Source organism: Ogataea philodendri (assembly GCF_020536065.1).
Source record: "Ogataea philodendri strain CBS6075 chromosome Unknown scaffold5, whole genome shotgun sequence".
Classification (NCBI taxonomy): Eukaryota; Fungi; Ascomycota; class Pichiomycetes; order Pichiales; family Pichiaceae; genus Ogataea; species Ogataea philodendri.
The window spans coordinates 18133-45448 of NW_025764134.1; the positions used below are offsets into that span (position 1 = coordinate 18133).

At 47.5% G+C, this 27316-nt stretch overlaps 23 protein-coding genes across 23 annotated transcripts; 13 read left to right on the plus strand and 10 right to left on the minus strand.

The window, feature by feature from the left end:
- Positions 1-4: 4 nt before the first annotated feature.
- OGAPHI_005908 (uncharacterized protein) lies at positions 5-1873 on the minus strand (the record flags this gene model as incomplete). The annotated part of the gene is made up of 1 exon (XM_046207141.1): positions 5-1873. The coding sequence occupies one exon, from the start codon at positions 1871-1873 to the stop codon at positions 5-7; it is 1869 nt and encodes a 622-aa protein (XP_046058834.1).
- OGAPHI_005909 (uncharacterized protein) lies at positions 645-1001 on the plus strand (the record flags this gene model as incomplete). Its single annotated transcript, XM_046207142.1, has 1 exon — positions 645-1001. The coding sequence occupies one exon, from the start codon at positions 645-647 to the stop codon at positions 999-1001; it is 357 nt and encodes a 118-aa protein (XP_046058835.1).
- Positions 1874-1940: 67 nt separating the features above from the next.
- Positions 1941-2990, plus strand: OGAPHI_005910 (uncharacterized protein; the record flags this gene model as incomplete). The annotated part of the gene is made up of 1 exon (XM_046207143.1): positions 1941-2990. The coding sequence occupies one exon, from the start codon at positions 1941-1943 to the stop codon at positions 2988-2990; it is 1050 nt and encodes a 349-aa protein (XP_046058836.1).
- On the minus strand, positions 1988-2791 carry OGAPHI_005911 (uncharacterized protein; the record flags this gene model as incomplete). Its single annotated transcript, XM_046207144.1, has 2 exons — positions 1988-2306; positions 2385-2791. 2 exons carry the CDS (start codon positions 2789-2791, stop codon positions 1988-1990), a joined length of 726 nt encoding a protein of 241 aa, XP_046058837.1.
- Positions 2991-2999: 9 nt separating the features above from the next.
- OGAPHI_005912 (uncharacterized protein) lies at positions 3000-6725 on the minus strand (the record flags this gene model as incomplete). Its single annotated transcript, XM_046207145.1, has 1 exon — positions 3000-6725. The coding sequence occupies one exon, from the start codon at positions 6723-6725 to the stop codon at positions 3000-3002; it is 3726 nt and encodes a 1241-aa protein (XP_046058838.1).
- OGAPHI_005913 (uncharacterized protein) lies at positions 3400-3669 on the plus strand (the record flags this gene model as incomplete). Its single annotated transcript, XM_046207146.1, has 1 exon — positions 3400-3669. The coding sequence occupies one exon, from the start codon at positions 3400-3402 to the stop codon at positions 3667-3669; it is 270 nt and encodes an 89-aa protein (XP_046058839.1).
- On the plus strand, positions 4606-4833 carry OGAPHI_005914 (uncharacterized protein; the record flags this gene model as incomplete). Its single annotated transcript, XM_046207147.1, has 1 exon — positions 4606-4833. One exon carries the CDS (start codon positions 4606-4608, stop codon positions 4831-4833), a length of 228 nt encoding a protein of 75 aa, XP_046058840.1.
- Positions 6726-7005: 280 nt separating the features above from the next.
- On the plus strand, positions 7006-8316 carry OGAPHI_005915 (uncharacterized protein; the record flags this gene model as incomplete). The annotated part of the gene is made up of 1 exon (XM_046207148.1): positions 7006-8316. The coding sequence occupies one exon, from the start codon at positions 7006-7008 to the stop codon at positions 8314-8316; it is 1311 nt and encodes a 436-aa protein (XP_046058841.1).
- A 78-nt stretch (positions 8317-8394) lies between these two features.
- On the plus strand, positions 8395-9192 carry OGAPHI_005916 (uncharacterized protein; the record flags this gene model as incomplete). Its single annotated transcript, XM_046207149.1, has 1 exon — positions 8395-9192. One exon carries the CDS (start codon positions 8395-8397, stop codon positions 9190-9192), a length of 798 nt encoding a protein of 265 aa, XP_046058842.1.
- OGAPHI_005917 (uncharacterized protein) lies at positions 8631-9161 on the minus strand (the record flags this gene model as incomplete). The annotated part of the gene is made up of 2 exons (XM_046207150.1): positions 8631-8885; positions 9159-9161. The coding sequence occupies 2 exons, from the start codon at positions 9159-9161 to the stop codon at positions 8631-8633; spliced, it is 258 nt and encodes an 85-aa protein (XP_046058843.1).
- Positions 9193-9236: 44 nt separating the features above from the next.
- OGAPHI_005918 (uncharacterized protein) lies at positions 9237-10319 on the plus strand (the record flags this gene model as incomplete). The annotated part of the gene is made up of 1 exon (XM_046207152.1): positions 9237-10319. One exon carries the CDS (start codon positions 9237-9239, stop codon positions 10317-10319), a length of 1083 nt encoding a protein of 360 aa, XP_046058844.1.
- A 60-nt stretch (positions 10320-10379) lies between these two features.
- OGAPHI_005919 (uncharacterized protein) lies at positions 10380-12401 on the plus strand (the record flags this gene model as incomplete). Its single annotated transcript, XM_046207153.1, has 1 exon — positions 10380-12401. One exon carries the CDS (start codon positions 10380-10382, stop codon positions 12399-12401), a length of 2022 nt encoding a protein of 673 aa, XP_046058845.1.
- A 108-nt stretch (positions 12402-12509) lies between these two features.
- Positions 12510-13724, plus strand: OGAPHI_005920 (uncharacterized protein; the record flags this gene model as incomplete). Its single annotated transcript, XM_046207154.1, has 1 exon — positions 12510-13724. The coding sequence occupies one exon, from the start codon at positions 12510-12512 to the stop codon at positions 13722-13724; it is 1215 nt and encodes a 404-aa protein (XP_046058846.1).
- A 66-nt stretch (positions 13725-13790) lies between these two features.
- Positions 13791-14168, plus strand: OGAPHI_005921 (uncharacterized protein; the record flags this gene model as incomplete). The annotated part of the gene is made up of 2 exons (XM_046207155.1): positions 13791-13814; positions 13884-14168. 2 exons carry the CDS (start codon positions 13791-13793, stop codon positions 14166-14168), a joined length of 309 nt encoding a protein of 102 aa, XP_046058847.1.
- Positions 14169-14176: 8 nt separating this feature from the next.
- OGAPHI_005922 (uncharacterized protein) lies at positions 14177-15529 on the minus strand (the record flags this gene model as incomplete). The annotated part of the gene is made up of 1 exon (XM_046207156.1): positions 14177-15529. One exon carries the CDS (start codon positions 15527-15529, stop codon positions 14177-14179), a length of 1353 nt encoding a protein of 450 aa, XP_046058848.1.
- A 159-nt stretch (positions 15530-15688) lies between these two features.
- OGAPHI_005923 (uncharacterized protein) lies at positions 15689-16828 on the minus strand (the record flags this gene model as incomplete). The annotated part of the gene is made up of 1 exon (XM_046207157.1): positions 15689-16828. The coding sequence occupies one exon, from the start codon at positions 16826-16828 to the stop codon at positions 15689-15691; it is 1140 nt and encodes a 379-aa protein (XP_046058849.1).
- Positions 16829-17298: 470 nt separating this feature from the next.
- Positions 17299-18258, minus strand: OGAPHI_005924 (uncharacterized protein; the record flags this gene model as incomplete). Its single annotated transcript, XM_046207158.1, has 1 exon — positions 17299-18258. The coding sequence occupies one exon, from the start codon at positions 18256-18258 to the stop codon at positions 17299-17301; it is 960 nt and encodes a 319-aa protein (XP_046058850.1).
- A 757-nt stretch (positions 18259-19015) lies between these two features.
- OGAPHI_005925 (uncharacterized protein) lies at positions 19016-20803 on the plus strand (the record flags this gene model as incomplete). The annotated part of the gene is made up of 1 exon (XM_046207159.1): positions 19016-20803. The coding sequence occupies one exon, from the start codon at positions 19016-19018 to the stop codon at positions 20801-20803; it is 1788 nt and encodes a 595-aa protein (XP_046058851.1).
- Positions 19451-19992, minus strand: OGAPHI_005926 (uncharacterized protein; the record flags this gene model as incomplete). The annotated part of the gene is made up of 2 exons (XM_046207160.1): positions 19451-19868; positions 19955-19992. The coding sequence occupies 2 exons, from the start codon at positions 19990-19992 to the stop codon at positions 19451-19453; spliced, it is 456 nt and encodes a 151-aa protein (XP_046058852.1).
- A 123-nt stretch (positions 20804-20926) lies between the features above and the next one.
- On the plus strand, positions 20927-26116 carry OGAPHI_005927 (uncharacterized protein; the record flags this gene model as incomplete). Its single annotated transcript, XM_046207161.1, has 3 exons — positions 20927-22968; positions 23218-25546; positions 25853-26116. The coding sequence occupies 3 exons, from the start codon at positions 20927-20929 to the stop codon at positions 26114-26116; spliced, it is 4635 nt and encodes a 1544-aa protein (XP_046058853.1).
- Positions 22630-22875, minus strand: OGAPHI_005928 (uncharacterized protein; the record flags this gene model as incomplete). The annotated part of the gene is made up of 1 exon (XM_046207163.1): positions 22630-22875. The coding sequence occupies one exon, from the start codon at positions 22873-22875 to the stop codon at positions 22630-22632; it is 246 nt and encodes an 81-aa protein (XP_046058854.1).
- Positions 25615-27114, minus strand: OGAPHI_005929 (uncharacterized protein; the record flags this gene model as incomplete). The annotated part of the gene is made up of 1 exon (XM_046207164.1): positions 25615-27114. The coding sequence occupies one exon, from the start codon at positions 27112-27114 to the stop codon at positions 25615-25617; it is 1500 nt and encodes a 499-aa protein (XP_046058855.1).
- OGAPHI_005930 (uncharacterized protein) lies at positions 26333-26944 on the plus strand (the record flags this gene model as incomplete). The annotated part of the gene is made up of 2 exons (XM_046207165.1): positions 26333-26364; positions 26680-26944. The coding sequence occupies 2 exons, from the start codon at positions 26333-26335 to the stop codon at positions 26942-26944; spliced, it is 297 nt and encodes a 98-aa protein (XP_046058856.1).
- Positions 27115-27316: the final 202 nt, after the last annotated feature.

Sequence of the window (27316 nt, forward strand, 5' to 3'; positions counted from 1 at the left end):
TAAGTTACTTTCGATTAGCATAAATCATCCGAAGACACAGAGCCAGACAGACGAGTCCGATGCCAACGTTCACGGTGAACACGTTGTAGTAGCAGCGGTTTCCATGCATACATGCCCGGATGATCTTACCTTGTCCATCCTCAATGTACTCGCTCTGGGAGTCGTAAGCACGGCCAAAGTAGTTGCTTAGAAGAAGGAACGCAACGACAGATCCAGTTCCGTGGACAGACCACGTAGTGGCGAAGTGGCGTGAGCCAAAGCTCTCGGCCAGAATGGCAGGCATGGCGCCGTAGATTGCCCCGTAGCATAAGCCGTACAGTCCGGAGGAAAGCGACAGTGTCTGAGGAGTGTCAAATACAAGCAACGATAACGCTGCGCAGATTCCGACGATCACAAAGACAGTAATCACCCACAGTCTCTGTAACTTAAGCTTCTTGTGAAGGAAATCGCTAACAACACCAGATACTATACGGCCCAAAAAGTTGCAAAGAGAAAGAATGGAAACTTGCAACGCTTGGTACGCAGAAATCTTGCTGCTGTAGAACCCAACAAGGGGGTTCAGCTGGGCCTTCACAATAAAACCAACTCCAAAAATGTAGACCTGTCCCGTTCCGCAATAGAGTGCAGACAGGAAAAAGTAGCAGATGAATGTCTTGTTGCTTAAAAGCCAGTATAAATGTTCTTTGGTGGTTCGTTTCTGTTTGGTCCGTTTCTTCTTGAATACTTCGGTCAACGTTTCTTGTGGAGCAGGGTCGATGGTTTCGGATTGGGCTGATTGTGGGGGAGTCTGTGTAGTGGAGCTATATGTTGTAGATCCTGGCACAATTGGTGAATCTTCATCCACTATTACTTCTTCCTTGATCGCTTTCTTCGGTACGCTACCAAACCAGCTGGAAGCTCTTGGAGAATTGCTGAGCGACGAGGTGATTCGCGAGGAGTTTGCGCGAGCCAGTGCCTGTTTGGTTTTGAAGTCGGACGGAGACGAGGACAATGGAGAGTAACTGCTTGGGCGGGAGGAGTACGGAGAGTTTGTCTTGGAGCTGTAATTGATGGCGATCGGATGGTTTGCGACGGTGGAATTCCCAGACGACATTGAGGAAACGGAAAGTGAAGAGATTTCTGAGGTGGTGGAGAACAGCGACGAGCTGGAGTCCTTTCTTGCGAGTGTGAGCTGGGCAAAAGAACCACGATGTCCCTTCAGAAGATACTTCAAACCAGGCGACTCTTCTTCGTCCTGTTCGCGTTCTGGTTCCTCTGTTTCATAAATATCGATGAAGAAGTATCCCGAGCCGATGACGACTCCTGCGAAGATACTGATAAATCTCAAAAACCCCTGTGTGTCTTCTGCGAAGAAGATGGTCGAGATAGAGGCATATAGCAATGCTGCCAATCCGTATGAGGAGACGGGACAAGCGTTGGCCACTCCTCTGTGATGGGGGAAATTGTAGGTGGACACCTTGAGGGTTGCAAAGAACGGCAACACTGACCCAAAACCCACGTTAACCATGGCAAATATGAGCATCCAGAGGTGGTGGAGTCTGTATTTGTAATTGAGGTAGAGGATAAGGAACGCGGACGATTCGAGTGCTGCACCCAGCAAGATGGCGAACTTTGGCCCAAACTTGTCAATCAGCAGTCCTGCTGCCAGGCCACCTATCGAGGATCCGGCTGTCGAGCCAAATGTGAGGAAACTGGCGTCCTCTGCTGTGAAACGACATTGGGCCATCACCTGAGGCGAGTACATTCCAAACAAGTACGGAGTGCCACTTGCCATAGCCACCAGACACGAGGACACCAGCGACACAATTTTGCGGGTGCTCTTGTCTGGACCAATGGCTGATTGCCCTGTCACAGACTCGTTGACAGCGGACATTAAATAATAATAGATAATGTAATTTTTAGTCCCCTTGTTTAGAAAAATAATCTCTGCTCAAAACATCATGCCTAAAAGAAGAAATAGTTTTGACGACTACGAGCAGGACGACGACTACGAGGAGCCGGTGCGCAAGTCGCGACGGGTGCAGACGGCTGGGACAGACGACGTGTCGGAGGACTCTGGGTCGGAGTTCGAGTCGGATTCGCCAACCCAAATACCTAATTCTCGCGACGACCTGACGTCCAGACTGTCTATCCGCGAACAACGAGTCGAAAAGCTGGTCAATGCGTTTGTCAGGGCCCTTCTTCCGTTGGAACACAAACACCAGGTCTTAAACAAAGGGCTGGTTGCCAAGATCATGGAAATGGAAGACGAAAAGGGCCATGGAGTCCAGTTCAAGAAACATCTGCTGCCAGGAATCAGATCAACGCTTGAACGCGTGTTTGGACTCGAACTCATCGAATTGCCTCCCAAAAAGGGCTCCAAATCATCATCTTCCGATGACTACATCCTGGTCAATAAATTGTCTTCTACTTTGAAAGACGAAATATACAAGTATTTCCAAACGCAATCTCGTGCGATCTCGTCGTTGGCAGACCTCAAAGAATCATCCTCGTCCTCCTCGTCACTAATGAAAACAGGTGCAACTCTGCCCAAACCCGTCAACGAACTCATAGGCCAGGGATTCAAAATGCTAATCATAGCCATCATTTTGTTGAACGATAATAATATCAACAAACAGGACCTGCTTAACATCCTCAAGACAAAATTCCAACTCAACTTCAAAGAAACAAAGTCGGTCGGTTTATTGGGAATGACAGTGCCCGAGTTTCTGTATCTGCTGGTCAAACAAGAATATCTCGAGCAATTGGACGTTTCCCAAACCAGCTCCAAAAATAAACGACGCACAGTCATCTCCAATAAGTCAACTGACGATAACATGCTCATCTATTCGATCGGCCGTCGATCCATCGCAGAACTCGACCAGGACAACTTCATCGATTTCCTTAAAAAAATGTACCCAAATTGGAACGAAGAATTGGAAAAGAGCGCACTCTATACTTTAAACAACGTTTGGAAACCTCAACAGGAGGACGCTGATCAATCTGCATAGTTAATACATTCATTCCATATCGTCCCCGAACATGTTGTTCAATGTCTTTTCCGTCAACGGATCATCCATGACGTCTTCTCCAGAGCCTTTCTTGCTCCGCCGTTGTTGAGCACTTTCGACCTGTTTCTTCCGATCTTTCATCTTTTGTTCGTCAGAATCGCCATTGTTGCTCGAGTTCTCCACCAGTTGTAACAGACAATTACGTCTTTCGCGTAGCTTCTTGCAGTTCATCAACACCATTTCGAATTGGTTCATGTCCTTGTTACTGATATCAAGACATTTCTGGAGAATCATTGCAGGATAAGAAGATTTGTATCTCAATCCCATGTACAATATAGTCAACGTGTAGGCAGCTTCTGGATGAGCGTCGACATAAAACTTGTCCACCAAAACTCCAAGTAGAGTCTCAATGACATGTTCAGATAGATATTTGTCCACTGCATCGTTGTTCAAAGAAATCAGATCCTGCGCCATATGTTTCACAATCAAAATTGCGTTGAAAGAGCATCTGGTATCTTTAAAATTGATGATATGGCACAACAGGTTTAATAGCGGGGCCAAAAGGTTCAAGTCTCCAAAGATGATCTCTCTGGTTTTCAATTGTCTCTGGTTCAAGCTTGCTGGAGCTTGTTGGCCAACAAGATCGATCAACATCCTATCAACGACGGCTGTGAGCTGACGTAGCATGTGTTCTTCCATCATTTCTTCGCTCAGCTGTTCGTCACTCTCGTTTCCTTCCAATTGGAGTCCTTTTCTGAAAACAGCATCCCATTTGGAAATCAACAACGCGTCAATTGTATTGAGCACTTGTGGAAGCAGCTCGACCATGAAAGAGCTCAGATGTGATATTGGACAGTTCTTAATCACGCTTCTGATCACCAAGTTGAGCATGTGTCTCCATGAATGAAGGGTGATGCCAACAGGCTCTCCTGTTAAAGCTTTCCATAGAAGATTGGCACAGTCAGGAATCTCGTAAAGAGTTTCCTCCAGTTCTGAAATAGAACTAATTGTAAGATATGCGTACTCTCTGGTATATCTGACAATGTGTCCAACGCTGTCAGCAAAATCTCTCAATGTGTGCATGGCTTTGACACTTTCATCCATGAAAGACTCCTTGGATTGGATAGAGACCCCTTGTTGCCAGAATCTTTCCATACAACTATGTTTCACAAAAGATTGAACTTCCGTAGGAAGTCCTTCCCAGTTAGCTGGATTGTGATAAGCTTGAATCTGATAGATCAGTTGCAAAATGTGTGGTAAAATCGGCTTGATTCTAGGCTTCCATAACTTCAAAAGATCTTGATAAGTGTCCGATTGATGGTCAAGCTTCTCTATACTGTATTGGATAAAAATTCTGGTGGCACGAATAGGGAAAACCGAAGACCAATGGTCCTTGAGCTCGATCTTCAGTTCGCGTCCTCTCTCGTCCATCTCAGCCTGCAAAAGATCGGTACTCGCAGTAATTCCGCGCGATTGGAAGTAATCCGCTATCCGAACAATGCCCAATCTTTCCATAAACCAGTGAAGCTCTAACAAGCCTTTTTCGGTGGCAGTATTAGACCATGCAACCAACTCCGGGTCAACAATGTTTGCAAACCGTTGAGCTTTGTTGTCAATGGAAGATCTTTGCGAAACCACGAGAAGGAAAGATTTGAATGCGACGGCTTCGTGGTCGCTGAGTTTCTTGGAGCTCAAAATGGATGCAATAGCAGCCTCCAGCTCTGAGAGAATGTCTTTTAATGATTCGGGCATCAAGTATGCAAGTCTGTTCAGCTCTGTACCGCCACTGGTTCTGAGGTCTCTAATCAACTCCCGTTCATCATCAGTAGCATCAACAGGATAGTCAAATGTACATGATTCCATGACTTTTTCCAACACTTTGAACATGGTTCCAGAGGCATCCTTTAATAGAGGAGTGAACTGAACCAATGTTTGGATTTGTTTGCGCAACAACATTGGGTCTTTAACTGTCATGGATAACAGCATCTTGCATAGCTCGTCCACCTGGCCGATCAGATATTCTTTCTTGCTCTCCATATCCTCATCCTGGCACCAAATCAGCCAACGAGAGATTCCTCGAACGCAAGCTTCAATGGTGACGAATTGTGCGTATCCATAAACGAACGGTTCTGAGTTTTTACCCTTGTACACCAGTTTCGAGTCATTGAGAGCTTGCGATCCAACAGGTGAGGAATAAAACTTGTTCAGTCTGTTTGCAAGCCATTGGAGTCCATCATTTGGTTTCTTGCAAATGATTATCCTCACGATGTCGTCGCTCAACTTTTTGTAATTGCTTAGGAATGTGGTTGCTTCGGACTGACTTTCAAAGTCGATTTCAAGCATTTTCTTTTCGACGCAATCTTCATCGTAGTCTGAGTAATTGATGAGACGGCTGGCTGTGGTTTCGAGAAGGTCTGGCATGATTTGTTCAAAATCAGATTTGTCACTGAGTTCATCGATTCTAAGCATTGAACACCAGAATTGTAACGATAGCCCAGAGATCACCAGAGACTGATGCTTTGTGGTTTCGAGAACGAGTTTGAAATAGTTCAAGACGTCGGCATTCTCCGGGAGTTTGAACTTACTATTTCCATCAGATAATTGGAAATACTCACTGAGCCCCACAATCATCTCGACTAGTTTTTTCAGCAAGGTGTATTCACTCTCATCGACATCGTCTGGATCTAGACGTATTTCTTCAAAGACCTTGAAAAGCATTGCCAAGCCTTCGGTTTGGAAAATTGATCCAAGAACTTCTTTGAAGTCTGCCTCTTCCGAATACGATCTGGTAAATAGGACCTGCAAACAATCAACAGTAAGGGTTTTTATTTGCACATCGTCGATTCTCAATAAACGGCTAAGTTTTTCGAGCACTCCTGCAGAGCGAAATGCTATTGGTAAGATCCAGTACAAGCTGGTTTTGAAAACCTGGAGAATCTTGACGGCGAAATTGTAAAAGCTTTTGTAAGTTTCATCAGTTGTTGATTGTGGATGATTGAGCATATAGTCGATACATTCTTCGAGAAAAGTCGACCATTTGTTGAGCCAGCCTTCACTTGATGCGGCAAATATACGGAGAGACTCGTTTGGTTCGTATTTTAACAGGAGAACTTGTTCGGATGTCACAACTTCGGGGCATAGAGACGACAAAACATTGTTTCGCTGTGACACGACAGGATCATCGAGCAAATAAACGTCCTCGAACAATGCACGGAATATGATCAAAGATAGTTCCCTGGAGATGAGGCTGTGGTTCCATAGGTCTAGTAGATTGGAGTCCATTGATGCCCAACTTTCAAGTCTTTCTTGTTCTGAGTACGACTTATCTTTGAGAGCGATTTCCTCTTCTTCTTTTGAGAGACAAAGACCCCAGCATCTCTTTGCGGTCTCGACCCAGAGAAAGGCCACTTTCTCCTTCATGTAGTGAGGGTCTTGAGGAGAAACTTTTGTGGCCAGTTCGATCACCCAGTTTCTAACGGCAACTTGTTTTTCCAAGTCCCAGGCAGAGAAATCTTTCACGATTGCATTGGAAAGTAGATTTAACCCAAAATGTCTCACTATGAAGTCGTGTTTACTGTCTGGGAGAGCGAGTAGGTAACCCCAGAACGGAGACTCAGGGATCTTTTTTATTGTTTCCAGGAACTCCTGGGCCTTGTGTCGGTCCTCATTGGTTGACTGGGGATTGTAGATAATTTGTAGAGAACCAACTATTTGGTCGACTCCATTCTGATCCATGGTGGTGAAATGATGGTGAGTCGCACTTAAAAGATATTATAATTGGAGAACTGTTGCAGTGAGTTTCGCGTTGATCCAGATGGCGTTGGATATAAAAAATCAACAGAACTTGGAATACAATGTTGGACTTCCAAACTCAATCGATTGAATTCACTTGGGGCAACTATGAAGCTTTGGGATTTAAATTGAATCTATCTCCAGATTGGTAAACAAAAGGTCTAATCACCAATAAACTTAAAAAAACTAGGAAAAAAAGTGTCAACTAAATCTTGCAAGGACAATGAATTTTGCAAAGAGTGGAGGTTTGCTTAAATTTTCTCTCCAGAAGCAGGCAAGATTTCCTGTTAGTGGGAGATCATTTGTTCGAACAGTCGCTGGAAGTTCGGGTAAACCTGAGTTCAGGTTCAAAACCAGGAAAATCAAGACTCCTGAGCAAATACGGGCAGAGGCCGAGCAGAAGAAGTTCGAGGAAGCTGTGAATTCTGGCTCCTGGATTAGAAAATACGGCGCGATCGTGGACACGTTTGAGTTCAACAAGAAGGCCACAAAGTACTATTTCGCATTGTACTTGGTGTTTTTCGTTTATGGTATCAGATACTTCAGTAAGCTGTATGAGAGAGACGTTGAGAAGAAGGATTTGTTGAATAAGAGAGATTCTGGTGCGGAACTCAGCGATTGGGAAAAGCTCAGATTACGTGAACTCAGCGGGGATCTGATCAGAACCTCTGATATGGCCAAACTCCATGCTTACCATGTTCTTAGAGAGGAATGGAAAAAGACACATGGAAAGGATGACTACTTCAATCCTGATCCCAAGGAAATTGAGGGAAAGGTGGACACAAGTTTCCAGGAATGTATTCTTCCACCAAAAGATCTGACAGAGTTCTACGACACTCTTGCAGACAAGTACGATAGCGACGTTTCCACCGAGGAAATGCTGTCGTTCATGGGTTCCAAGAGAAAGTGGCTCATGAAACACACAAAGGGAGACGTTCTGGAGATCGCATGTGGAACTGGCAGAAACATCAAGTACATGGACCCTGCAAAATTGGAGTCCTACACGTTTTTGGACACTTCGTCAAAGATGATGGAGGTGACGTACGACAAGTTCAAGAAACAGTGGCCGGCATTCAGCAAAGTCAAGTTTGTGGTCGGAAAGGCCGAAGACTTGCTAGATATGCAGGGTGAGAAGCCAATGAAGTACGATACCATCATTGAGACGTTTGGACTATGTTCTCACAAAGACCCTGTCAAGGCCCTGGAAAACATGATGAAACTGCTCAAGCCGGGCGGAAGAGTGGTTCTGCTTGAGCATGGAAGAGGCTCGTACGATTTCATCAACAAGGTGCTGGACCGTCGTGCACATAAACACTCGGAGGCATGGGGATGTCGATGGAACTTGGATATTGGCGAGCTGGTGGACAAATCCGGTTTGGAAATCACCCAGGAAAAACGGACCCATTTCGGCACGACATGGATGATTGTGGCCAAACGTCCTGGCGATGTGTTGGAGTTCGAAGAATTGGGTTTCTTCGAAAAGTACTTCACAACCAGCAAGACCAATTTCGACTCTTCACTGCCTGAAAAATAATTTATAGAGTTATTTGTATATATTTCTGGTTCTTGTACAAAGATAACATTTGATATATTCAACAAATATCAAACAAAGATGCCTCCAAAACCGAAGAAGATCAAGAAAAGAGTGTCTTTCAGCAAAATCGACTCGTTTTCAGACTCCAAAGATAAAGGAACTCCAAGTCCTGACTCGCGCTCGGTGTCTCCAGAAACTGCCGAGACCTCTGCAGATGAAATCACAGACGTGTTCAACGTTCCGAAACCGCGAACGAGTGTTTTGCTGATTCCGTTTCAGCTGCCGCTAATGGGCTACGCATTGTTCCACCAATTTCACATTAATTCGCAGGTCTTGGATGGATTATTATCCTCTCTGATTTCATTGGCGGCCTTACAATTCGTGCAAGGATCCATTCTGGTCAAGAACGTGACCAGACGCAAGAAGATCTCTCTGTTTGCGTTCCCCAACGGTGGGGAACTGATGTATCTGGTTATTTCTGCGTTCCTGACGGCCGTCGCAGCATTACCTATTTTCGTGGTACTGTTGGTGTTCGGAGCACCAATTGGCTCCCTGTCCTTGGAAACGTTCTATCTTTCGGGTCATCTGGCTTTTCTCACTGTTTTCCCGCTTCTGGCTACCTATAAGTTCACAGACTCGGATGCCGGCTCAATCTGGTACAACTTAGTCACCTTCCAGGTGCCAAACTTTTACGCAAACCAGGTGTATCTACAAGCAGTGGGGGCTATCGTTGGCTGCTGGCTGGGAGTGACGCCGATTCCGCTTGACTGGGACCGCGATTGGCAGCAGTGGCCAATCACTCTGGTAGTGGGCGCCTACGGCGGAAGTTTCGTGGCCGCTACCATTAGCTACCTCTACAATATTACAGTGCAATAAATTCGCGATTTGAAGAAAATTGTAAATAAAAACTTTCTTGGTAAATGTATCAGCCAGCGTCCAGTGCTCAGGAGTCACGCTTGACCAAGTACAAGCTGAAAGACAGCATCTACAAGGAGCCTGATTGGCTGAACTCCGGGAGTGGGGAACAGCTCAAGAAGCGAACGATCCCCACCACCTTGATCAAGAGAAGGGGGGAACTTGCAGGGGCAACTAATGAAGACACAGATGCCCTGAATCCGCCAGCTTTACCGTTCCAGTCGGATGTTCATCGCAAGCGACTTGCTGGGAAGATTTCCGAGGACCAGAGTGTTCCATTGACTGACGAGTTCCAGGACAATCCTCCTAAGATCTCTTTGTTTGATAGTGTCAAAACAGAAGACAGCTCGAGCAACGGGCTGTTGATCAACAATCCCGACTTTGGCAAGCTGGAGACTGACCCTAGTCATTACAAGAACGTTTTCAATAGAGTGCAGAGAAACAGAGTTCCTACAGAGTCGAATGAGTCGGGCAGACCAGATCTGCCGTTCGCAGTGACAAAGACAGAGACATTCAAGGACAAAGAGAAGGAAGCTGAGCCTGCGCTCCATGAGACCGCGGTGATTGTTTACGGGTACTCAGATTCACAGTTCCCATCAATTGTGAGCCAGTTCTTGAAGTACGGCACAATCCTGGAAGATTTCAACCAGCCTAGACTCTTCTACAATACGAAAAACTACCCTGTCTTTATCGGGCCGCAGTGGGTCAAGTTCACCTACGACAACTCGGCGTCTGCTGTGCGAGCTTTGCGCGAAAATAACCAGACCACCGCTTCTGGATCTACAATTGGAGTCGTTCCTTACACAAGGTCGTCGTTGGAGAAGCTCCTGGGGACGTCCATTCCGGACGAACAGGATATCGGGTGTTCTATGTCTTTGGTGAAACTTGTGAGCGATCAAAAACTACCAGACACAGAGCTATCGAGTCTATTTGTGGTTGATGGGGACAGTACAGAGGAGCGACAAGACGGGCGGTTCCGGCTGTTGGACGGCTCGAAACTCATCAATGTCCCCAAGCCGGCCAAGAAGGAGTCCGCAAGTGTTTTAGAACGCGGTTTCAACTTTGTGTTTGGAACCGGCCAGGTGTAGAATTAATTTACCAGGAAAATAAATACTGAAAATAAAATTAACACATGAAATTAATGCCGAATGGATCAATTGGAACAAGTACAAGCCCAATCCAACGCACTGATCTACAAATACGCACTTTCGCAACCAATCAAGGAGGATTGTTTGCAACTGATCAAACAGTTCGACCCGTCGCCGAGTGGCGGGGTCGATTCTGCGAGGCTCAAGGCTCTGGGAAATCGGCTATTGGATCTGTATGATCACTCGAGAGCAAACAAAGACGGATATCTAACCGCCGACGAAAAGATGAGCTGGATCTTGTCTAACAACGGCGAGTTTGTGTACCCATACGACGACAAAGTCGGCCTTTTCTTGGGAAAAGGCGATACTAGACCAATTGACTGGTCTTTGGAAGGAAGTTCCCATCTGTACCAGGAGTCTCTGGCCAATTGCTCTTTTGTTTCGTCCATGATCACAATTCTGGCACGGGGACTGGATCTGCGCACGCTATTACACCCAAACGAGAACTACACTCGTTTTGGGGTAGTGATAACTTTCAACGGCTCCAAAAGAGTGGTGGTGGTAAACTCCGAGCTTCCGAGCGATTCGTCCCGATATATCAAGAGTTCTGCCAACGCAGACCTGCTGTGGCCTGCAATGCTGGAAAAGGCATACTTGAAGATCCACCATGCCACTCATTTGACGGAACTGACCGGTTCCAATCTCGCTAACGACACTTTTATGTTAACCGGCTATTTACCGGAATATGTAATGATCCAGGACTTGACAACAACTCAATTGCGCACCATTGTTCAAGCATACAAGTCAGATCAGTTACTTTTGGGTATTGGAACCGGAAACCTGTCACCGGAGGAATGCAAGCAGTATAAACTTGCTCCGAGCCATGATTATGCGGTTCTGGACGTTTTTGAGAACGGAAAGGCCCAGTTCGGGTACTCGTTCCGGCTGAAAAACTCGTGGCTATCGGACGATCGAGAGGTCATTGTCAATGACTTGTATCCGTTTGGGACGCTGTATCTGAACTGGAACGTTGACAAATTTAAACACTTGGTCACCAAACATTTCACCGCAAGACCCGATTCAGCTGGCGTGATCGACTATGCACAGTTTCGTATTTCCAATAAGGAGACCCAGAATACAGCTTTTGTGCTGATTGAACGGCAGCTGGACCAGCCAGAAACCTATTTACGCGCTGAATGGTTTGACACCGCCGGAGAGAAGATTTGGGCCCTGGGCCAGCACCGCCGCGTGCTTTGCACTCCCAGCAACAAGTCGCGGTTCGTGCTATCCAAGCTGCACCTCAGTCCAAACCAGAAACTTACGGGAGTAGCTGTTGTTGAACCGGAAAAGAGAACAACGTACTCCGTGTACTTTTATTCGGAGCACGAGATGGAGATCACAAGAGCACCTTACAAATACAAAGCCACTCAGGAATTGACCGGTAGCTGGACACCGATGACCGGTGGAGGTAGCTGGGCCTATCCGACGTATATCGACAACCCGCAATGGGAGCTGACTGGTACTGGAAACGTGCAAATCGGGCTCTTCTCCAAACACAACGTCAATTTACTCGTTTTCAACAGTTCTGAGAGTTATGTTCAAGACTTTGACGAGAAAAAACTTGTTCCCGGGCAGAAACTCGAGTATAACGAGAACTCGTATGTGGCCAGACTAGTCTTAAAACCAGAAGCTCGGTACATCGTCGTGGCGTCTACAGATTGTCCTGGGAAGGTTGGTCCTTTCAAGCTTCTATTCAACAGCGAGAGTCCGGTAGCTGTCGCGCGCTTGTCCACCAGTTTGGGCCTTTTTACACAGAAACTGCATTTCAACGACACCGTCTACAAGCATAAGTTCAACATCGCGAGAGAGTCGCGGCTGAGTGTGCGTCTTCGCACGCAGAGCAGGTTCACCATCAGTATCTCATCTTCCGGCTTTCAGCAGGAAATTTCCAACCAACCTTCCAAGTTTGGCAACCTGTTTCAATTCGACCGCATCCAGCCTGGAACATACTCGCTCAGCGTCCGGCAGGGATTCAAAGCGGCCTCGACCATCGACATTGGCTGCTCCAACAAGCTGGACTGAAAATTTCAAACTGGGCTGTGCAAAGCACGATCAAAAATTTGAAACACTTTTGCCATGCGCAGAGGAAAAGCGGCTCAAATACGGTTTCTTGCTCGGATCATATCACGAATGGGACAGCACACGGCGAATTTCGAGGCGTTATCGTCGGTTGCGGAGCTAAACGACCGTATCGACACGTTGCGGCTCCAGGAATCTGTTTCCCAGACCGTCGAGAGCCAGATGGAGGTCGAGATGGAGGTCTTGAAACTGTATGAGGAAGTTCTGAAAGCCGGACCGGAGGGATATCCTGCTCTCAATCGAAAACGGACCTCAAAGTATGTGGAAACGTTCTTGACCCGGCCGTTACCCCCACCATTTGTGCAATTGGAAGCTTCTCAAACGTGGGTGGTTTACTGGCTAGTCAACTCAAAAGTGCTGCTAGGCGGCGAGGTCTCCGAGGAATTGCGCGAGGCAGTCGGGCAGAAGATACTGGAGTGCGTGGACCCGCGATCTGGTGCTTTAGGTGGCGGGTCTGGCCAAATCGCACACATGGCCAGCACATATGCCGGACTCCTGGCTTTGGCAGCTGCCGAGAGCTACAAAGCGTTGGAACACCTGGACAGAACACGGATCTACCACTGGCTGCTCTCCATGAAACAGCCTGATGGGTCTTTCATAATGCACAACAACGGAGAGGCCGACACACGGGCTGTGTACTGTGCGCTTTGCATTGCACAGCTGCTCAACATCATGGATGAAAAATTGGTGGAGAACACGGCGGAGTGGATTGCCAGCTGCCAAACTTACGAAGGGGGGTTTTCAGGAGCACCGGGCGACGAGGCGCACGGAGGGTACACATTTTGCGCGGTGGCAGCTCTTTCGATCCTGGACAGTCCAGAGAGCCTGGGTTCTGTGATCGATCTGGACAATCTCGTCAGTTGGACCGTACAACGCCAGTATGGAATTGAGGGGGGACTGAGTGGGCGAACCAACAAACTTGTGGATGGGTGCTACAGTCACTGGGTGGGGGGACTGAGCCCGTTTTTGGAGGTAGCCACGGGGCGCAAAGAGGTGCTGGACCGCACCCACCTGCAAAACTACATCCTGTGCTGTTGTCAGGACGACCCTGCTGGTTTGCGGGACAAACCAGGTACCCGCGCAGACTTTTACCATACCAACTACGTTCTGTGCGGACTTAGTATGACACAGCATTACCAAAATTATAAGGACGGTAAGTTCGTTGCCGATCAGATAGCCAGCACGTCCAGCTTGGTGGAACCAATCGATCCCATATACGGCGTGCGAAGCGATCTGGCGCTAAAATTGGCACAGTTGTATAGATAGAATAGGAATATTGATGAATTTGGCTTCAAGAGTGGAGGAAAAAAAAGATTGGAAAAAAAAATCACCATGGCGAGACTGGACAGAGAACAGGTAAGTTAAAAGGCGTATTGTTGGCGAACTAACGGGAAGTTCTTGAAGCAATTAAGCGCCCTGTTGGAGAAGAACGGCAACAAGTCGATTTACATCACACAGAAACGATTATCGTATAACCTCGACCAAGAGATTGAAGGACCATCCTCCACCGAATCAAACAACTACAACGTCCTGGTGAGAGTCACGGACGGAAACAAAGATAAAAGCAAGAAAATCAAGCTGAGCACGGTGGTGGAGCCAGAAAAGTTGGACGCGTTCTGGAACGAGTACACCAACGTTCTGAAAGCCGGGCTCAAGGGACTAAAGAAGAAGGACAAGAAGAAGACAAAGAAACGGAGCAAGAAATCATGAACATGTCATTATGGTTGGTTATTTAGCTCGACAATGAGGTTACCGTCCGGGAAGACCTGTTGGGAGTCGGCGATGGCGACATCGTCGTCGACGGAAACAACTTCGCGAGGGTAGACCGTGTATATTTGGAACTCGTAACGGTGTTCATACCCAATTGGACGTTCCAGAGAGTCGGAGTCGTTGATTTCGACGTCGTTCAGCTGGCAGCATTCGACGAAGGCATATATTTCTTCAATTTTGGCGGTTTTATCGAAATTTCTGCGCAACCGGCTTCCATTTGGTAGCCGGATCGCCGTGCGGGCTCCGCCAGAGCGCGGTTCTGGGAGTAACGTAGACTTTCTCCACTTGAGCCACTGGGTCTTGAGAGCGGCCAATTGTAGTTGTTCTTGGTGTGCACGCTGTTCTCTAGCTTCAGCCAGTCGGCGCAGTCTGTCTCTTTGGAGCGAGTTCTCGTAAGCCTGGTCTTGTAGCTGGCGCGTGTTGCGGTCGTGCTCCAGTCGTTCAAACTCCGCACGCAGCGTCTGCAGAGTTGGGTTGAACTTTGAGTAGCTTTTCTGGAACTTGGATATCACTTTTTCCACAGGAGTAGGGCCCTGTATCTTGCAGACCATCGACAAAACAGGACTCGACTGCTGGATTCCCGAGGCTGTTGGCGTCTCTGTCACCGTGAGACACAAAAGTCCCAAGAACGGCAGTTTGGTCACCTTGAACTGGTTAGCGACCTGGAATGCCTCGCTGTCCTTGATGTCTCCGCCCCAAACCAGCATCTGTTTGTCCTTGATATACTGCAGAAACGCAGGATTTATAAGCACATCGTCCACAAACGACTTGGTATCCTGGTTCTCCTCGCTGTGGATGTACAGAACGAGCCACCGGGCATCCTTCTTTGCGAAATGAAGAGCATGTGAGTACGCACACTCCAGAAAGTCGGGACGAGGGATCTCCATCAGCTCGTCCTGCCGAATCAGATCGCCCGTCTCTTCCTCCTGCGCGTTGTTCAAAGTCCGATTCCCAATCATATCATCAAACTCGATGATGAACCGACGGGCCATGTCTCCCGGATCAGCATGACGGCGTATCACATGATATCTGTTTGGATGTAAGCGCAAAATCAACGGCATCACTCCTCCAATCACAATCAGCAGCACAAATCCAAGCACCCGCAACAAAATATACGCAGGCACAACAACAAACAAGACCAGCCCGTCAATCAGATACTTCACAGCGTTGTTTGCCATTTGGTGCAGCTTAGATGGCTGCCGTTCCTCCACAACGGGGAAACTGCCCGGAACTAACGGCACGGTTCTCTCGTTTCGCACGAATTGAGTGAACCACTCGGGCCATTCTCTCTCGGACGCCATTATAAACAAGTTTACTTGGTATTTTCCTCTTGTGTAAAAAGTTAGGGTAACCAGATATTAATTTTAGATTTTGCATATTACGTGATCAATTATGTAGGTCAAAACAGAACTCGCACGTCGTTCTGTTGAGAGGGGTCTTGCGGTTGCTGCTGGGCAGGTTTAGACTTCGTCAGGAGTGACCAGAATCTTGACGTTTGTCTCCTTGTGTTCGATGAGCTGCTTGAATCCAAGCTCGACACCGTCTTTAAGGTTGACTTTTCCTGTGATTAGTTTGCGGGCCTTTTCAATAGGAATCAGTCCTTCGTCCAGGGCCTTGACAACGGCCTCAAAGTCCTTGACAGTGTAGCACATCGAACCGGTGGCGTATTTCTCCTGGTAGGTCAAAGACATAGGAGCAAATCCGATAGGGTGGTCACCCCAAATGGCAACGTTGACGGCCGTTCCAGATGGGCCGATTGCAACCACCGATGTTGTGAAGGTTTGAGGAATACCGGAACAGTCGAACGAGGCGTGGAAACCTTCGTTTTCCGGCACCATTGCTTTCAGAGCAGCGTTAGCATCTTCTGTCTGGGTTGGGTCGAAAACTTCTGCTCCCAGGTCTTCGGCAAATTCTCTTCTGATTTTTGCCGGCTCAGAACAGACAATTTTTCCAGCCTGGTGACCACGGAGAGCCAAAATGGTGGCCAAACCGATAGGACCTCCACCAAGAACGAGGGCGGTGTCGCCCGGTCTAAATCTTGCGCGTTCGACAGCGTGCCAGGCAACAGCAATAGGCTCGACCAGTGCACCAATATCGTCCGGAACAGATTCCGGCAACTTGACCATGTGATCCTCTCCGTAAACAACGTACTCGGCGAATCCACCGGAAGCACCTCCCAGTCCACAGAAACTGAGCGAGGTACAGCAGTTAGGAGATCCAGACTCACATGCCAAACAAAGGCCCAAGTCCTGAGCAACAGTGTCCTTGTATCTTGCTCTATCGGAGCAATGAGAAGTAGCCTCCACAGCGACTCTATCTCCCGGCTTCACGTTCTTGACGCCGGTACCGACCTCGACAACAACACCGCTGAACTCGTGGCCAGGACAAAGAGGGAGCTCGTAGCCGGAAATTTCGTTCTTAGCCCCGTTTTTCGGGAAGAAAACCGGGCCTCCAGAGTATGTGTATTCTTTCAAATCTGTTCCGCAGATTCCACAGAAGCTAACCTTTAGCTTGACATCGTTAGGATTTTGGATCTGAGGCTCTGAGACGGACTCAGAGTAGCGAATATCATTAGTACCGTAGTAAAGTAAACCTTTCATTATTAGTGAGGGGGATGGGGGTCATTGCGCTGTTTAAATATCGTCCAGCTACCTCCTAACACCTGCCGAGAAAGTTTCCTTTTTGGGCGTGTACAACTCCGGGCTATTATTACAGACAATAAAATTTACCCCGAGAGTGAGTCTCGACCGGTGGGGTATGCGGAGAACACCAGGTGGCTATTATGTGGCGTGCTTTTGTGAACATCAGCGAAATCAGCAGTTGCACAACTGGTGATTCTGGTCTGATCAAGCTGTCCATCATCAACACTCAGGCTCGACCATCTCTCAAATCACCCGACGCGCGTCTGTTGCTAATTTCACAACTTCACTAAGGGTTGCTATGGCAAGCTACAAATAGCAATAGCTGCTGTTGAGCGAAAAAAAATTCGAAAAAATTCCATCTATCGTTATCCAATAAAAAATTCTAATTTTAAAACGCCGTACATATCTTGACAATTACCCCCCGCGTCTCACTGCGCCATGATCCTGTCACGAATCAAAGACTGGTAGAAAACAACCCCAACCTCTTTGCTTGGATGTAGTACCCCTTGCTGATAAATGCCGCTGACCAAATTCTGTTGCGCAGCCTCGCATAACCAGATATCTTCCAAAGCAACCTGTCTGGCAAACTTGAAATATGCCTCGAATTCTTCGTCGTTACCGTCGAAGAAATATTCAAACTCCATGCGCGTTTTATTTCCATTAACGGGGTTCGCCCGGAAAATCCCCATTCCTCCCCCGTACTGATTCAACGTGCACGACGGGAAAAAATATAAAAATAAGCCCTCGTCTTTGGAACCCCCCACTGGGTTACAGTGGTGACGGCAGAAGTTGGTGTACGGGTCCACTTTGTAGAACTCAAACGGATAAACCTTGCTGAAGCCAGGGTGGGTGTACTGGCAATGCAGACACTCCTGGTATCCGTCGATGAAGGTCAAATAGTTGTAGTCACACTCATAAACAAGCCGTCTGCGGAGCGACCGGCTACGGAAATCTTTGCCGTCGATGAATTGGCCCAGCTCGTTACCGAAATATTCTTTGAACGATTTAGCCGGCGTCTTCTCGTGGCACACAAAAATTAGCCCGCCCTCGGTAACAACGTGGTTGACTGTTGGCAATTCGGCGATTTTTGCTGCCTTTTCTTCTTTTGTCTTGCACCCCCTAACAACGTCCTCGTACACCCCGTACCGCAGGTCAACCGAGGTAGCCTTGTACGGGTCGTCAACGTTGCAAACTCCGAAGAACGGGTTCCCAACAAAATTCAGCTGAAGCGCGTCTTCCAGCCCATCGTTCAGCTCCGGATGCATTGACAGCGCATTGATAGTGGAAACAAAGTGCCAGCCGCGGTTGTAGATTTTTTCTCTGGAAGCCTCAATAAACTTGTCGCTGGTGTACCAGGTGGCAGGAACAGTTCTAGGAAGAGAGGTCATTGTGAGATTACTGAGCAAAACAAACACCAACCTTGTTATATATACTGAGCACAAACAAGTTCGGAATCATTCCGATAAACGGTTGGTCGGTATCTGAGATCAGGATAAGGGAAAAATCCTGGAGCGAGTAAAATTCCGCACTTGAACTTCCACTTTGGGAATATCCACAGATATCAAATTGACACATTTCCGAAAGGGCGGTCGGAAATTTGCGTTATCAGATATTTCTATATGAGCATTCGAATCGCCTGGATCTGCTCTCACTGATGAGTCCAAGTGCTGGGATTTCGAAAAATGGACCCAAAACGCCCATTTACCCTACCCGTTGCCAAGCTTGCCTCTACGCCAATCAGCTGTCATTTCAAATTTAAGCGCAAACTTTTCAGCCCCCATTCCTTTTTATTTTGCTTACGTAACTTTAGTAAAAAAACCTCTTGGTATCGATTGCCGTGTGGAATAATTCCAGCAGCAGTGCTGCATTTTTGCATCCCACGCAGTCCTATACTGCATCGAAAAGTCGCTTATCGTTATCTGACCAGGCGATAAGTGATCTGGATAGCTTTGCTCAAATAAGCACAAAAGTCACAACTACTACCAAACGAGAAAACCTCTATTATGCGGTGTCTCATGTAAGTGCCAAAAAGTAGACGTCATATAAAAAGACGTACAATGGTTGAAAAATTTGAGGGGGGTCCAAAACTAGTTAGCAGAATTTTGGTCACTTGTCTCTTGACGCTTATTTATTTATCCCAACGAGATGAAGGCCTTTACCATATTTAAGGACATTTTCATCCCTGTTCCTCCCGTGAAAGCGGCTGGAAAATCCCAGGCTGGCCATACTGTCGAGGCTATCTCCTCAACAGCAGTCCCTGCAGGGGCTTCAGGCTTTGCAAAGGACGGTGACAAGGAGGCCGACATCAACTACGATGTTGTGACCGACTACTCCTCCGACCTCGACATTTACGATATTGGTCACACGCATAGACGTCTGAAAAACAGACACATCCAGCTGATTGGTATTGGTGGCACTATTGGAGTGGCCCTTTTCGTGAGTGTTTCGTCGCAGTTGCACAAGAGTGGTCCTTTGGGACTGCTTTTGGGTTGTATTATTTGGTGTATGCCGATTTTGGCTGTCACCGCAGCCTGTGCGGAGATGGTTTGTTATCTGCCGATCCCTTCGCCGTTTATTCGTTTAGCCGAGAGATGTGTTGACGAGTCGTTCAGTTTCATGACTGGTTGGAACTTTTGGGTGTTGGAGTGCTCCCTGATCCCGTTCGAGCTTACCTTGTTCAACACCTTGATCCACTACTGGAGAGACGACTATTCTGCGGCCATCCCTATTGCCGTGGAACTGGCACTTTATTTCCTCATCAACGTGAGTGCTGTCAAATATTATGGAGAGGCGGAGTTCTGGCTCTCTCTCGGTAAAGTCATTTTGGCTGTTGGCCTGATGGTGTTCACCTTCATCACCATGGTTGGAGGTAACCCTCTCCACGACGTGTACGGCTTCCGCAACTGGCAGCCTCCGATGGCTGAGTATATCCACACAGGTAATCTTGGTCGGTTCCAGGGTCTGCTCGGTGCCATGATCACCTACTCGTTCCTCATTGCTGGTCCGGAATATGTGTCCATGTCCGCCGGAGAGGTTATCAACCCAAGAATTATTCTTCCTTCGGCTTATAAACAGGTGGCATACAGACTGACAATTTTCTTTGTTGGCGGTGCTCTGGCCATGGGAACCGTTTGTTTCTGGAACGACCCTGGCCTCGCTGCGGCAATCGAGGAGGGAAAACCGGGTGCAGGTTCGTCGGCTTATATTGTCGCCATGAACAACATGAAGGTGAAGATTCTGCCCGACATTGTGAACGTGATGCTCTTAACCTCGGCATTTTCCGCAGGTAACTCATACACCTTCTGTTCGTCCAGAAGTTTGTATGGAATGGCTCTTGAAGGTAAGGCTCCACGTTTGTTCTCGCACTGTAATAAGGCAGGTGTGCCGATCTACGCCGTTCTGCTGTCTACCGCGTGGGGATTACTTGCGTTCCTGCAATTAAGTGAGAGTTCTGCTACCGTTTTGAACTGGATTGTCAACCTGGTTACTGCCTCGCAAATGATCAACTTTGTCTCGATCTTGATCACCTACTTACACTTTAGACGTGCGGTTCTCCAACAGGGAATCGATAGAAGCGCTTTCCGGTTCAAAGCTTGGGGTCAGCCTTACATCAGTATTGCTGCTGCCATTGCCATCATTTGTATGATTGGTGTGCAGGGATACGAGGTGTTTTTACCAGGAGGATGGTCTGTTGAGACGTTCCTGTTCTCCTACTTGATGGTCTTCATCGACATTGCCTTATTTGTGGGTTGGAAGCTGCTCAAACGTACCAAGTACATCAACCCAATGGACGTTGACCTTGTCAGCGGCCTGGACGAAATCGAGGCCCACGAAAAATTGTTGGCTCACGAACGTTCATTGTACGGCAGAGAGAAGGAGCCTTGGTATAATAGGGTGGTGGACTTCATTTTTGGAAACCCGGATCAATCGTAAAAGCTTTTTAAATATATATATTCAATCGAGATGTTTTTTTGTGCCCGTGATAAATTTTTCCCTTTTAGGTAGTTTTCGTACAATTGTTCCTTATCAGTTTTCTCCAGACCAACTTTATAGCTTATGCCTCAAGAAAAGCACAAACCAACAAGGAAGCGCCAGAAGTACTCAAGAAACGGGTGTCTGGCATGCAAGAAACGCAAGGTCAAGTGCGACGAGGCGCTCCCCACCTGTGGCCGATGTGCGAAAATCAACTCCGAATGTATTTATTATCGAGTTTTCAAGTTTCAAAGTCTCAACGTTTCGGATAAAAAGGCCCCCTCTCCTGTTCCCGAACCCACTTTAGAATCATCACCTCACGAAGAATCTTCTCAATCGGTTACAGAAGGTCTTTCCAATTTGTTGGAGCATCAGGAGCTGCTATTTGGTGACATAGCAGGACTCCCTGATTACTTCAAGAACGATGCAAATCCCGACGAGCTCCAGCTACTGCTGCCGGACTACGGTTTTCCTGCTCCGAAGACAAACAATGTGTCCTCTTCGAGCCGATCTCACCGTGCGTCAATGGAGTTCCTGGAAGAGTACCAGTATCTATTGAATCTGAGCAAAAGTTTCAACGAGCTAGATCTCAACAGAATCGCCGATTCGCTCGACATCAACTACTCTGAGTCGATGCATCTTCAATCGTTTGTCAAGAACGTTCATCTGATTTTGTTCCCGCTTGCTACCTCATATATGAGCTCTCCGTTCATTGTCACGTTTCTGGAGGAAGCAAAAAAGAGTAACTATTTGTTGAACGCCATGTTGGCCTCGGGAGCACGGTTCCTTACCGAGAAGGCCCGCATTGACCAGGAAACCTATCTTTCGACCACTTCCGGAAAGAGGGACCGCACATATCTGGACTCGCTAGAGAGCCAGATCGAGCTCAACGACAAGTACCGTGTTCACTATTTATCCAACTGTTTCCAGTCTCTCAAAGAGATCCTCGAAAATATGGACGACACCACGCAAAAAGTCGAGCCGGCCCTGTTGACCAGTCTGATTCTCGCTGCAGATCTCTCGTCAAACAAGGATTACAAGTGGTCGCTGCACCTGCGCGGGGCCAAACAGTTTTTGAGCAAATTTGATGGAGAGCAAAACTTACATTCTAACTCTCTGATTTTGGCTCGTTATTTATTCTCATCGCTGGAGATCAGCTCTGGAATGGCATCCACTGGTGGCAGCAGTTTGGACCTGGAGGAACTGGCCACATGGATCCCCATTCCGCTAAATCACGGACCAGTTCCTAAACTGAGCCAGATGGGAATGGTGATAGACGGACACACCAAAGACTCGTACTCGGTGGGGGGTTTCAAAATGTACATGGGATACAGCGATGGGGTGATGGAGGTTGCCAAGGAGATCGTTCTTGCCAAGAGAAACAAGATGGTTGACCCGTTCACCACCGCGCATATTTTCTCCGTCATTGATAAGGCCAGAGATTTTTACGTTGTAACCAACAAAAAGCCCTACATGATCCCAGTGGAGTCGCGGTTCCATCCTCTGTACGAAGGGGCCGACAAGGCCAAATTGACCTTATCTGGTTACTACCACCTAACCAATCCAAAACTAAGGGAGTTTGTCATCGGGACCAACAACCCAGATCTGGACGAAGAATCTTATTGTTGGTACTCCTTCTTCGACTTCACCCAGAACTTGCGTCTGGAGACGCTGTACATGTATGTCTTGACATCTGGCCAGTTTCTGGGCAGCAAAGTGGACAGTGCAGCGGTGCAACGACTGCTGAAGGTGTCTCTGGAGTCGTGCTCGTTTATGGTGCAACTGAACTACAAAGAGCTTGTGGACGCTGATTTGGAGAAACTCGAGATGTTGTACAATTCACCGATCTTGGTTGAAGAAGAAGACTTGAAGGTGGAGGTGAACTTAGAATCAAACACGTTTTGTGCTTCGACACAGGATCTGGAAGATTTCTGCTCCGAGTACATAACCACGGCTCCCAATTTGGAGTTTCGCAAGTATTTGAACTTTGATCTGGACCATAGAATCAGCATGATCCAGTGGTGCACCATCATGTGCGGCTACTGTTGTATCGATGCCACCGACAAGCTGATAGTGGACTGCTTGCTGAACAATCTGCTATCGTTTGGGCTCAAGAGTGCAAAGATGTATATTAAGAAAGTGAAGCAGATCTGGACACAAAGACGGCTTCGTTACAAGCACTCGTCCGGAACGATCATGGCGCTGGACCAGGCGGTGGATCAGCGTTTTTTCACGGTGGTGGATTATTCGTTCCCGTTTACTTAATATTGTGCTACGCGAAAATATATTATTTACTTTTATTTCATGTCTACAGAATCCATCAGCGTGATAGTGCGTTGCCGCGGCCGCAATGAGCGCGAACTGCACATGAAGAGTCCCGTGGTGGTACGTATTCCCGGCCAGAACGGCGCAAACCAGGTGAGCGTCAACACGTCGCAGGACATCACCACGAGCCAGGTCGCGGATACTCGAGTGTACACTGTTGACCAGTCGTTTGGGCCTGCGGCGGACCAGGGCGTGTTTTTCCGCGATGTGGGACTTCCCTTGGTGAACGAGTTCCTCAAGGGCTACAATTGCACGATCCTGGCGTACGGCCAGACTGGATCGGGTAAAACATACACCATGTGTGGAGACATCAGCGACAAATCAGCTTCCAGAGACTCGGGACTTGTGCCGCGCATTCTTTGCAAGCTGTTTGAGTTTCCAGACGCCGAGTTCATGGTTAAGTGCTCGTTCGTTGAGATCTACAACGAAGAGCTTAAAGATCTGCTCGCCGACACGAAAAACCAGCGTTTGAGAATCTACGACCGCAAACGGTCGTCAGGCACAGAAATCCACATCGAGGGTCTCGAAGAATTCCATATCAAGACCGCGAAGGAAGGATTGGAGCTGCTGAAACAGGGTCTCCAGCGTCGACAGACGGCAGCAACCAAAATGAACGATCTATCCAGTAGATCCCATACCATTTTCAGTATCAACTTGCTACAAAAGAAGAACGACTCCGAATACCAGTTTGCTAAGATGAACCTTGTTGATCTGGCTGGCTCAGAGAATATCAGTCGTTCGGGCGCAATCAATCAACGAGCAAAAGAAGCAGGAAGCATTAACCAGTCTCTGTTGACTTTGGGCAGAGTAATCAACGCCTTGGTGGACAAAAACAGCTACATCCCATACAGAGAGTCCAAGCTGACACGGCTACTACAAGACTCGCTTGGGGGAAAAACGAAGACCGTCCTGGTGGCCAATATTTCTCCCTCCAGCCTCGACACTCAGGCCACCACAAGCACTTTGGAGTATGCCACCAAAGCCAAAGACATCCGCAATACCGCGCAGATCGGGCCTCTTGTTTCCGACAAGGTGCTTCTGAAGGAGCTCGTAGACGAGAATCACAGGCTCAAACTCGACCTGAAGGCCACGAGGACGAAAGAGGGGGTGTACTTGAACGAGGCCAATTACAACGAACTGATGATCAACTACAGAAACCTGACCAACGAAACAGAGGAGCTGAAACGTCAGAACGAGCAGCTGTCAACCCAAGCCAGAGAGAGCTCCGAAGACCTGAACAACGAGCGTAGAGAGAAACAGAAGAGCATTGAAAGCATGAAACTCATGGAGTCTCGTCTGACCCAGCTGGAAAACAATCTCGAGCTTCAGCGGTCACGTGAGCACAAGTTGGTGAGTCTTACGCAGAAGGTTGTTGAGCATTGCCACGAAGAGAGCGAGCAGCTTGTGAAGAGCCAAAGCCAAAACCAGCTGAAGCTGACGGAAAAAATTGAGCAACTGGTCGCTCCTGTGATCCAACAAATCTCGAGCAAAAGCTTTACTGAGCCGAGCGTGGATTTTGGCGGTCTCGGAGACCTAATTTTCAACGAACTGCGAAAGGTCAGGGATGAACAGACCGAATTGGGAAACCGGATATTGGAAAAGACTGATGAGCTACGCGCGTTCCGCAAAGAGTTGGAAGCTGTTTTTGGCGGAGTGAAAACCCAGATTGGGTTGCTACGTTCGGGAATTAACGAAAATTATAATAATGATAGCAGGTTCGATAAATTCCTCGCAACGGTGTTTCAAGAACCCCACATTGCAAAGAAGGCGGCTTCCGAATCCGAGAAATTGGTGGACGAAATGAGAAAACAATTGCAGACGCAGTTCTCGCAATTTTCCAAGCAGCTCACAGAGATAACCGTGGAAAGCGTTTTAAACTCCACCAGGGAGAAAATTTCCGCGGAGCAGCAAAAATGGGCCTTGCGCAACACCACCATCAACAGCTCGCTTTCCGACCGCCATGGAGAGTTATCTTCTTCGTTCAACGAGTGCTCATCCACGGTCCAGTCGCATCTCGAAGCTAGCGTGGGGCATTTGAACTACCAAAGGGCCAAACTCTCAAATATCAATGCCTCTGTTGGTACAACTGTCTCCAATTTGGAGAAACAATCTGAAAAACAAACCCAGTTGGCATCGTCGTACGCATCGCTCAAACAATCTCACGAGGGATTGGAATCAACCATGAATCACGTCAAGCAAAGTCTAACAGGACTCCAGGGAACCATCAAACCTGTCCAGTCACAAAAGCCAGACCCTGCTTTGCAAGAGTTGCAAAAACTAATCGATCAGCCATTGCGGGACGCTGCAAACCGCAGTGAACCCAACAAATCTCCGCTTAAACGACCTGCACTACAGTCATCGCCTTCCAAACGCAGGAATGTATACCACAACCAGAATTAATGTATAATATATATGTTTGATCGTCATGGAAACCATGTCAGTCCAAGTTATCTGTCATTGTGGTCACTGATGCTCTTTCTAAACATCTCTAGCGATGAAGTAGTGGTTCTGCTGCTGGTGCTGCTACTGGAACGTCTTCTTTGTTTCCGTGCAATTGACGGCTCCACATGCTCTTTGCCAAGTGTCTTGGCCAAAAGCGACAGAATGTCGGTCAACGAAAGCACACCAACAAGCTTGCCGGAAGTTCTGGCCTCTCCGGCGTCTGCTCCTTGAGAAGATTGCGAGATCAAAGGAACAGACGATGGACCCGAAATTGATCCACTCTTTGGCTCTGATGGAGAGGGCTGGGTTGGAGAAATAGAGGATATCGATCCCTGGTGGTCCGGCTTCACAATCCACAAACGATGGGATTGTGTTGCCACGAGCTTGGCCATGGTACGGCCAAGTGACGACGAGGATGTAACATGGAAGATTGGGAACGAGTCTTTGCCGTTCTCCAAGCCCCTAGAATTCAAAATCACAGAGATAAAGTGCAAGCACGATTTGTAGAGCAAATCACTCTTGGAAGACTTCGACACCAGTCTCACGTCAGTGACAGAAATATTACCCAATAAATTGTTATTTCTGTCGACAACGGCAAGAGAAGATATCATCAAATCATGCATTTTCACAAGACCTTCAATGAGTAGTTGGTCTCCATAAATACTGATCACATTAGAAGATCCAATATTCAGACTCTGAATTGAAGAGCTGAGAAGTGGCTCCATGGAGGGAAACCGTCTAGCATTTTCCCATAGGTACTTGACCAACCGTCTTTGGGAAAGGATTCCAGTGATTTGGTTTTCTTTGGTAATGGCCACCCGATGAACTCCGGTACCCAAAATCTCAACAACAGTCGATAAAGTGTCTTGCTCGTTCAACTTAATAAATGGGTTTTTGTTGGTCAGGCGAATAACAAATGAGACAGGGACTTGATCCCCTCGTTGGGCACGTTTGATCAGCTCTGGGATCTCGTCGCGCGGTTCGTAATTGATTTGAAGTAGCGAGTCGGGTTTCAATTTGTTCAAAACTAGTAATAAATACGAGTTCAAATCTGTGTAATCGAATGTTAGGCAATTGATATCTTTAGGGAATTCTTCAACTGGAACAGATGTGAGGCCGTTATCTACAAGCGTATCAAACGCTTGTTCAACAGAAACCTTAGAGCTAATTGTTATCAACTTGTTCTGCTCAACAAGTTCACTCAACGTAACATGCTGCCACTCACCGCAGGTTCCGCCCATGAAGGTGGAATTTGAGGATGACATGGATGCATTTCTTGATAGAGACGATTGGATACTGGACTGTGGCTGGAGATGGTATAAGTTGGAACCATGACTTCCTGGAGAACCCGGAGTCGAGATAGAGCTATCAATCGACCCCAACTCCAAATGTTCGATAGGAGGTGGAGTCGACAGCATCTCCACTATGGATGTCTGCCTGGACTGGATTGTAGGAGATCCCGGGGTCCTAATTGTAGGAGATCCAGGAAACTTGCTGTTGGGCATGATAATAACCTTAAAATATGTTTTCTAAAGATTTTTGTCTTGACTCACCTCATGTGCGCTTTTCCGCAGCAGCGCATGTGGCTAGTGGGGAGGGGGCAAAAAATTTTCGGTAGCGCAAGCATAGTCTGTCAAGGCGATTCGTTGATAGGGGTGCATGGGATGTCAAAGTTTCCTCCTTTCACCCAATAGCAAAACATCACGC